General features: G+C 54.7%; 1 protein-coding gene across 1 annotated transcript; it reads left to right on the top strand.

Moving 5' to 3' along the window:
- The first annotated feature begins 6,297 nt into the window (after positions 1–6,297).
- TMEM218 (transmembrane protein 218) lies at positions 6,298–7,908 on the top strand. The gene is made up of 3 exons (XM_042882532.1): positions 6,298–6,485; positions 6,573–6,675; positions 7,341–7,908. Exons 1-3 carry the CDS (start codon positions 6,298–6,300, stop codon positions 7,473–7,475), a joined length of 426 nt encoding a protein of 141 aa, XP_042738466.1. The 3' UTR covers positions 7,476–7,908.
- The last annotated feature ends 1,824 nt before the right edge of the window (positions 7,909–9,732 follow it).

Consider the following 9,732-nt stretch of genomic DNA (forward strand, 5'->3'; position numbering starts at 1 on the left):
GCCGCGCGCAGCCCCGCCCACCGCCGCGCGCAGCCCCGCCCACCGCCGCGCGCAGCTCCGCCCACGGTCCCGGAGCGGCTCGCGCTGCGCCACGCGCCCTTGGTGCCGCGCTCACCGCGCTGCATCGCCGGCCGGGTCGCGTCGGGCCGCTGGTGCTGGGCGGTGCGGGGCGGTGCTCGGTGCGGATCGCAGTCGTGGCTGCACTGGGCGTGCTGAGGACGGCGGGAGTCGCTGGAAGCAGTGCGGAAACCTGGAACAATGGGCGCTGGGGGCAGTGGGAGCGATGGGATCGAGCGCGGACGTTGGCGGCGATGGGCGCTGGTTGGACGGCCGCCTTCCAGCCGCTCCCTTTTTGTTTCCGCGCTCCTGGAAATAAACTTCTGAAATTTGGCTTCTCGCTAAAAAAAATGCAGCCGGCGCCCCCAGCACCTCTTGGCTGAGGCACGTGGGCGAGGTGTTGCCTGTTCCCTTTGCTAAATAGCACAAAAAGATCAGAAGTGCGGGCTATCCGCCCGGCTTTCCTTCTTCACAAAAAAACGAAAGGGGAGAAATGCACTGAAATTTCTGTTTTTCTCCATATATTTCCTTATATTTTGACTTGGGGCAGTGACTTTTGGGGATTTCGTGTTGGTTTGGATTTGGAGCACAAATTGGGGCTGGACGCTCATCCCGCATCTCTGCTATTGCATGGGCAGCACCCAGCAGAGCAGCCATAAAGCTGTGCTCAGCTCCACGCAGGGCTGGGGGAAATGCTGGGGTGTGGGGCTGGACGGGATGGGCTGGATGCATACGTAAAGCACCCATCCCACATCTGAGGGCAGCATTGGCTCTCACTGCATTCTTTTCTCCCCCTCATGAATTTCCATCAGCTTGGTACGAAACGCATCCAGATTTGATATCAAGTACAGCCACTTTGATAACAAATACACCTCCATAGGGGATGCTGCAAAGGGAATCCAACCCCCCAACCCTTGCTCAAAACTCCCCGTCCCACATCAGGAAATGGAAACCTCCCTAAAATTAAACCCTTTTGGCAAAAATAGGGACTTTGCACCACGCACCCACACCAAGGCTGTGTTTTGTGCACTTGAAGTTGTAAATTAGAGCAAACTAATTAGCACTTATTCAAGAGCACACCGAGTTCCTTCTGTGAAGTGGCAAGAGTACTCAGTGCAACTTTACTAAAATATTAAACATTTGGCAAGAGCAGTGACACAGATAACTTGTAATATTTACATTTTTACATAACTGGCTGCAGGAGACACGAAATTACACCAGGCCTGGTGCTTCGCTCTCTGTCGTTTGACCACTCTACCATAAATAATTCAGTTCTCCTTCCAAGATTGCACTGGAGCTGGTGTTGGATTTCCTGATGCACGCCATGATGGGAGATGCTGAAATCCCCTGAAATATGTATAAGGGAGGAGAGGGTAAATTATTAAGCAATAGAAGTTAAAACAGTGAGAGGTGGATGATGAGCCCAGGTGAGGTGCGGTGTTGGGCAGAGGCCACGGCTCAGCCCCAAATGGCCGACCCAAAACCCACCCAGGAGGCTCCAAGGAGCCCGACGCACCACGCTGACTGCTGGCTGCTCCCGGCCCCCTGCAGGCCCTGCAGCTCTGGGTGCTGCGTTGGTGCCGGATATTTGGGATGTCAGTTAGGGCTCGCATGCTTTCCCACGCCTTGCCCAAATCCCACTGAGTTTTGAGAGTCATCCATCACTGTCATCCAACGCAACCTCAGCATCACAGGAACACGGGCAGAACTGATTAAGGCATGAAGCTGAAACGAAGGGACCCTCCAGCTTTTACCTCTTTTTCAACTGTGCTTCATTCTGCTATTCTGATTTCCCTCCATTTGCGGTACACCAGCAGACAAACACTGCTCAGAGAACCACTGCTCAATGATGTTATCTTTATCCCAGCACACGACTTTCCTGGGAACGAGAGGAGAGCAAACCCAAAACGTTCGTGGCAGCAGCGCAGCAGTGCTGTTTGCTGCTGGAAAACAAACAAGGCACGGCGCATTCCGCACATAACAGCCCCCACCAGGTAAGTGCAGGGGGGTATAGCGAAGGCTTTATCAATAACCCGTAGGCACCAGGAGGAGGGATGGCATCCATCAGCCGGCCAGGGGTTAATGACACCTTGCTGAGCTGGGAAAGCGCGCTGGGGTCCTCTTGGATGGAAGTGCTGGGTAAATGGCAGGCGAGATGGCTTTTATTAGAAAATCCCCACTGCCAACTCGCTGCTTTTAAATGTTTAATTTCCAGCCGTAATAAAGTCTTGCTGCTCCTTCGGGGTCTCCCAGCCGCAGTTCCCATCCACGCTCTGTGCTGCTGCAGCCCGGTGGATTTGGGCTCAACCTGCAGTGTTTTGGGCTCGGTCCATGCTGGGGGCTCACCCAGCCCACGGGGACACAGGAGGTGCAGCTCTGGTCACAACTCCTTAAGGATGCAAATTGAGAATCAGCCATCATAGCAAGAGACGTGTGCTAATTCTCATCTGGGTATGCAGATTTCGGTGCCGATTTTTGCTAGGCTTATTTGTTTTATTTAGCAATAAATTTAATACAGGCTCCCTGAAGCAAAGAGACAGATGGACTATAAACTTTGAATTTTGAGTAGCTTTACATCCCGATGCTAGTGTCATTTTTTTGATCTCTCCTGAAATTATACCCATGAAAGTTTGCAAAGATTCAGTTCTGCTTTTAACAGCCCCCGCTGTGACTGGGGCTTTGCACTGCAATTACAGGAGGCCATCTGATGAGCCAACTTCTGATTTTCTGCCTAAGTTCCCCAAAAGCATCCCATGTACCACCCAAACGCCTCATAATGCGTCTGCTAGAGTCAGCCAGAGACTCACAGATGGACCTGGGAAAACTGAAGTGTTTCCTCCAGATCCCAGCCCAAACCACAGGGCTGACATAAAAGGATGTGCTTGGAGAACATGAGAACATGGGGATGCCATCATGGGGTTTTGGAAGGGCAGAAAGGACTTGCTTCCTTTCTCTTTCTAACTGTTTTTCTTTCCTTTTTTTTTTTTTTTTCCCCCATCAATCAGTAATAAAAATCAGGTTGGAGAGGAGCAGGGATGCCCAGGGATGTCCCCAAGAGGTGTGACCCCAACCCGGGGCTGCCCATGCGTGATGGGACAAAGCTGTGAGCCGTCAGCTCAGACGTCCCCAGTGTGCTGATACAAACCCAAAGGCTCTGAAAACCCCACCGTTCAATTTCTGAAGACCACAGAGTGCCTGGCTGTTGGCTGACAAGGCAGAGGAACGCAGGGCGTTGCCATCAAACCCAGTGACACCGCTCAGCCCTTCCAGTGAGCCAAATTGCACTTGAATGACAATGGATGAACATATTACAGCCACATTAAAATCTAATGAGTGGCCCGTGATTAACGCCATTACGAGGAATACCAAAAGATCTAATGATGATGAGCCACTTAAAGTTAAGTGTTGGGAGTTCCATCGAATGGCTCTGCGGTATCGCACGTGTCTGGAAAAGGTTCTGGAGCAAGGATGGAAGCAGTGACCGCATTCCTATTCTTATTCAATGGGAAAAGGCAACACGGACACCTCGCAATGTGCTTTAGGGAATGTCGTGTCTGCAGAAGCCCGTCCTGGTCTGGGAGGCTCCCCAAACCCTCAATGTCCCTGGGTTAAAAAATGTCAGTGGGCTACTATAGAAACAGAGCACCAGGGACTGATAATCAAATCAATGATAACTGATAAAAGAACAATGAATAAACAAAACAATAACAGCTAGCAAAAAGCTCAGTTACAATCACATGGTGTCCTGCAGATGGAGGCCGGGCTTTGCACAGCCACTGCCCAGTAGTGAAGCGCTGCCCCACTCCAGGCTTTCTTTTCCCCCCTTCACCTTTGGATGAGATCTAACTGGAAAAAAGATCCCAGAAAGCAGTACGAGTTCAGCTTCAGACTGTGTGCTGATCGTGGGGGAAATTTCACCCAACAGTGAGAACCACTTCTGTCCCCCAAGCCCAGCACGTTTGGGTGCTTTTAGACGCATTTTCTCTTGACAAGATCAAGTTTTTTATTTAAAAAGTGACTTCATATCCCATTTTATTATTTCTGAGCGTTGCAGGATTTGTTCTATTTGAAGTCTTACATCCTCATTTCCTGTCACCGCTATTAAAATTGATTTCCGCCATGAGCAGGAGAAAGATAATACGAAATGGGTTCCTGTGAGAGAGCCGTATCCCCACCGGAGCCATTATGAACTCTCCTATATTATTTTAACTTTCTTTCATTAGTGATTCTCTTTGGAAAAGGGCAACTCATCCCCCGGCCGGTCTGTGCGTGACGCTGGGGAGATGCCGGGCAGGGATCGAACAGCCCTCATCACAGCACGGGCATTTGTGGCTGTCAGCAGAGCCCACAGCGCCGTGTGCCCGTCGCCCTGCACCGTCCCAGCTGCGCCCAGTGCCGCCCACAGCCCACCTTCCCCATCTGTGCCACGTCCAACCCACAGCAGCAGTGCGATGGAAAAGCCTTTTCCAGACGTGGTGAAGAACCACAGGATGCTGTCGCTCACAATGCCCCAAATATCACAGATATGACAAATGCATCCCTAAAACACAAAGAGCATCTTCCCAACCTTGCTCCCTGCTCCCTCTGTGCTTGCAGCAAGCTTAGCCCCTCCAAAAGCAAAGCCACACCCCAGAGATGTCGCCCCAAAATGATGCCCCAAAAGGACCCTGGCACCCGCTCCCATCCAACATCATCCCCAAAGGACTTATGCACCCGTACCAGAGAGCAATTTAACGCCATCCCCAGCTTAAGCTCCATATCTACTGGGCGTGAAATTAGTTCCAGCAAGCCGCAAATTTGCTGCTAATAAAAATATTTAGCAATTCAGCCGTCTTTAAATCAGGAGTAGGATAGACCTGCATCAGCGCCTGCTCCTAATATTTGATAAGCCAGCCCACAGTCAGTGTCACACTGCAGGCTTTACAGTGGTGCAAGGGGCTCTGGATCAGCTCCTCTGCTCTGCCTGCTCTGCTGTGCTGAGGGAAACATTCGACTGCTTTGTCCGACCTCTCGCAGCTCCCTGCTGCTGGGCCTCACCCCATTTTCATCCTTGAAGTCAGAGAGTCCACTGCACTGGGGATGGAGCGGGATGGGGATTTCCAGCAGGCACCGCCATGAAATCCGTGTTCTGGGGCAGAAAGTAGCTCCAAACCATGCTGGTCCAGCCGGGGGAGGCCTTCTTGTTTTCCTTGTTTCATAGCTATTCCGTTTTGCCTCGGGTTGGCACCTCTGGTGCAGTGCAGGACACAGCACGGTGCTGCCCATCACAGCTGTGCACTATCGCCCCAAGAGAGACCCCTCATCCCAACCCTGCCCTGTACCTCACACAATTAATTTCCAAGCGAGCTCTGATCCAACCCGCCCTGCCCTGCGGCCTCTGGAGAAAGGTGACTCCGTGTCCTGCTGGGCCGGCGCTTCATCAGCCTCAGTGCTGGGAAATCGCGCCTCTGCAAGGCTCCGTTTGTCTCCAGCCCCAGCTGCCCAGCGGATCACCTCTCCATCCCCAAAAACCCACCAAAACCACCTCCCCCAGTCTGCAGGTGGGCGATTTGGTCATAAATTCATAGTAATAAGAGCATTCATATAACAACTCAACAGTCATTATTAACAATTCGTTACCGATGACAGTAATCACAGTGAGGACGTTTCGTTGCCTTTGTCTCCAGGCTTTGTCGGACCAGCAGCGCCCGCCTGGGCCCCTCACAGCCCTGCAGCACAGCCCGCACTGAGCGCTGCAGCCACCAGCTGTGCTCCCTGCCAGCACCGCCGCTCGTGCAGCCCGCGCGTGCCGCCCCAACCCGTCCCCGTGCAGAACGCCCACGAAGTTGCACTCGTGGAGATCCTCCATTTTCGCTGCTTCCCCATCTTTTCCAATTCACAATTTGCTTTTTCTCCTCTTCGATTCTTTTTCCGTTTTGCCTTTTATTTTATTTGGTTGCGGGGGCTCACGGAAGGAGCAGCAGAAATAAACCGCGGGTCAAGCAGCGCTCGGTGAAGCACCGCCTATAGCACCGCATACGGGCTTCCACCCAGCCGAGCACGGGGCTCCTCCCGAGGAACTCTCGGGCGCTGACACGAAGCCACCCGCGGGCGCGCACTGCGGTGGGCCGGTGAGCGTCACGGGGCGCCGCGAGCGCTGCTCCACCGGCACCGAACCCGGACTCGGCACCGCCCGCACCCGCACGGCTCGCGGCAGCCTGACGGCGCTGGAAGGCCTCGAGCCGCCCCTTCCTTCAGCCAATGGGAAGCGCGGAGTGCGCGGCGGGCGGTGCCGATCGGGCGGAAGCGGCGCGGTTGCCAGGCAGAAGGCGCGGAGGCATGGCGGGAACGGCGCTGGGCGCCGGGCCGGGCGTGCTGCTGCTGGCGGGGCTGTGGGCGCTGGCGCTGCTGCTCTGCCTGCTGCTCGCTCGCGCCTCGGGGGCCGCGCGGTAAGGGGGGCGGCGCGCGGCGGGGCTGCGGGCGGTCGCGCGGTGGTGGCGCGGTGCCGCTGAGGCCTCGCGCCGCTCCGCTCGCAGGCTGGCCGCGCTGCTCGTGCCGCTGTGCGCCGCGCTGCTGAGCGCCGCGCTGCTGCTGTACCCGCGGGAGGACGGCGGTGCGGGGCCGCCCGCGGGCCCCCAGGTGAGCTCCCCCCCCTCCGCCCTCGGGCGGTTCTTAGCGATTTTCCCCTCCCGTTCCTCCGCCCTTCGCTCTCCAGGCTCCCCCGCGCTCTGCTTCAAGGTGCGTTTCGTTCCGGACTGATGTAAATCAGTTGTTGCTCGTGGTGCCGATCAGTGCCACAGATCCTTATGGTTTCTTCTTCTTTCTGCCACGGGTGAAACCAGCGCACATAAAGGCAGGGCACCGCTGTTCCCGTCGGCCGGCCCCGATGGCCGGCTTGTATTCTTGGTCCCCCGGTCGGGCAGGACTTCCCCCGTCCATACATAATGCATGACCTGGGCTCTTTGCATGAAGCCCTGCTAATTGGCTAATTAAAAAGTGAAACGCGCAGAAAGAGCCACCGCGGCAGCCACAGGAGACCCTCACTGCAGCATCCTGGGGCTGTGTGTGCCAGTGCCTTCAGCTCAATGGAGTCGGGGACACGCAGCCTTGGGGCAGCCCCAAAACCGAGGGGCTGATGCTGGAAGCAGCCTTCTTGCCTTCTTGCCTTCTTTTGAATCTGTTTTTTTGCACGTGAAGATTTTGTGACCCAGGATGATGTAGTGGAGCCCCAGAAGCTTCCTGGTTCTCCCTTTTCTCTCCCAGCCACAAAGGGTGCAGGCTGTAATGGTGTGCTCTGCCCGCAGATCGTGGACACCTTCCTGGTGGGCCGCCTGGTGCTGCTGGCCTTCATGGCCCTGCTGCTGCTGGGCTGCGTGCTGCTGCTGGGGATGCACCTCCTGGAGCCGATCCACGCCAAGGCGCTGCGCTGCTGGAGGTGAGGCTGTGCCACGGAGCCGTTCTGCAGGGATTCCGGTGGATCCCCTTCTGCCCATCAGCAGAAATGGGACGAGCGGAGATGGAGCACTGACTGGTTGGTGGCTCAGTGAACCGGGGGGCCTCTTCCAGCCGATTCTGTTATCCCTCTGAGCCCACCTGTCTCAGGCTGAGCCTGAGGCCTCGGTTGGTTTGAGTTAATACTTTATCTCCTTTTTCTGTCATTTTTTTATTGTTCAAGGGAACGGAGGGAGGGTGGTTTCTTCACTTTGTTTTATTTCAGCAGCACGGAGGGAAGGTCCCCGAGAAGTGGATCCCATTTTCGTGGCAGTAAACCGGGTGACCGAGTTGGGGCGTTGATTTTTTTACTGAATCAATATTCACAAATTGTTGGGTTTTTTAAATTCTTTTTTAACATTAATAAAACTTTTGGAGGAAGTCCTGGCCCAGTCTTTATCTATTTTCTAGGAATAGGAGTTCTGCAGCACTTTGGTGGTACTGAAAGCTGGCCTTTCTGTGCTTCTTGTGAGGCTCCTCCTTTCCAGGTGTGGGGGGTTGGGACGCTCCCTGTGCTCTGCTCCCAGTTATGCAACACCAGCATTTGCTCTCTGGGAGATTCTGAAGTTGAGCCTGAAACAGAATTTGTATTTGATTCTTCATCTTAATAGCAGTGACAGCAGTGAGCAGTTCCCAAAGCCTCACTGCTGGTGCCGCGTCTCACAAATAGGGAAGCTGTGGCAATGCAGCTGAAGTGCTAAAAAAAAGCCCTAAAAGCAGAAGTGTGAGGCTTCTCCCTGGAAATACACCCAGAATGTTTGCTTTGTGCTCCCCTTAGTGCCCCTGGAGGGCACTCGGGGGGACCATTAAGACAGACCCCATCCTTGCCCTGTGCCCCTCTGGGGGGTGCTCCGATGGCCGTGGGTGCTCTGCAGTGCCATTCATGCTGGGTGTAGCACTGCAGCTCTGCTCCCTCCACACAGGGCCTTTCCAGACAGTTCCTGTTTATTTTTGGGGAAGGAAGGAAGGAATCACTGTGAGCCAGAGCTGCTTTCCAGGCTTTTGCTGCTGTCTCCCCCCCAAACCAAAAATGATCGTTGTAGTGGTCTTTTCCATCCCTTACAATTCTATGATCCTCCGTTGCTGGTCAGATGCTGGGATTCAGGGAGATGTCATCACCCACTATTTTCCTGCTGCCTGCTCTCCTCCTGCAGGTGATCCACATCCCATCCGGGAGGATCGTGCTAAATCCCAGCAAGAGAACCCCCACATCAGGAGTGCTGTGAGCGGCAGCAGCGGGCTGAAAGCTGCTCATGGGCTGCTGGGACGACAGCCTTCCTTGCACCAAGCTCTGCCTGCTCATTAGGAAGGAGCGGGGCTGCTCAGCTGCTGGGATTCTGGTGCCCAGCGCAGGAGAATCTCCTGCTCCTGATTTAAGGTCTATGAGTGACGGCAATTCCTCACGCCGCGTGCCGCGCTCTGCTGGCGTTTAATTACTCTCTCTGGCACAGAACTGGCCTCTGATTTCCACCTTGACTTTGCTGACTTCAGCTTCCCGCTGTTGAGGCCCGCTTTGCCTTTGGCTGCTAATTAAAAAGCCCTTCAGCGCCCGCCAGCTGCTCCTTGCGCGGGTAATTACGGCCCGTGCCCGAACCACCTCCTCACCCCTGCAGAGCCAGCACTGCTCCAAAGGCAGCTCGGCCCTTCCTGGCACGGCTCAGAGAGCAGCACTGCAGGTCGCGGATGGATGAGCGCACAGGGGCGGCTGCTAGAGGGGAATGCGGTGCTGCCCCTCACAGCTTTGTGTGCCCTAAAATCCCAGTTTTCCCAAGCAGAGGAGCATGAGCTTTTTAGTGCCCGGGTGCTGTGATCGACCCAGGGATGCAGCCCTCCCGTTGGTCTCTGAAGTCCCAGCGTGATGTCTGATTCCTGGCACTGGGCTCCAGTGCTCCCAGCACTGCAGCCAGGGCTGCTCACATTTTCCAAGCCCAGCTGCAGCAGAACGCAGCTTCAGTTCATCCTGGAAAAACTGTGAGCTGAGGCAACAAAGGGCAGAAGGTGGAAAAAAAAAAAAAAAGGAAGAAATGAAAAAAGCCTGTGGTTTTGCAACAAGCCCCTGTGTGTGTGTGTCACATCTGTGGGATTTTTGCTTTAGGTGTGTATTTCAGCCTTCCCCATCCTCCCATTGCGATTAAGGCTAAGCTCAGTTTCACATGTACCCAGAGTTGGACTCAGTGATCCTTCAACTCAGGATATTCTGTGATT

Source organism: Lagopus leucura, unplaced genomic scaffold (assembly GCF_019238085.1).
Source record: "Lagopus leucura isolate 7727_CA_CO unplaced genomic scaffold, USGS_WTPT01 Super-Scaffold_100034, whole genome shotgun sequence".
Classification (NCBI taxonomy): domain Eukaryota; kingdom Metazoa; phylum Chordata; class Aves; order Galliformes; family Phasianidae; genus Lagopus; species Lagopus leucura.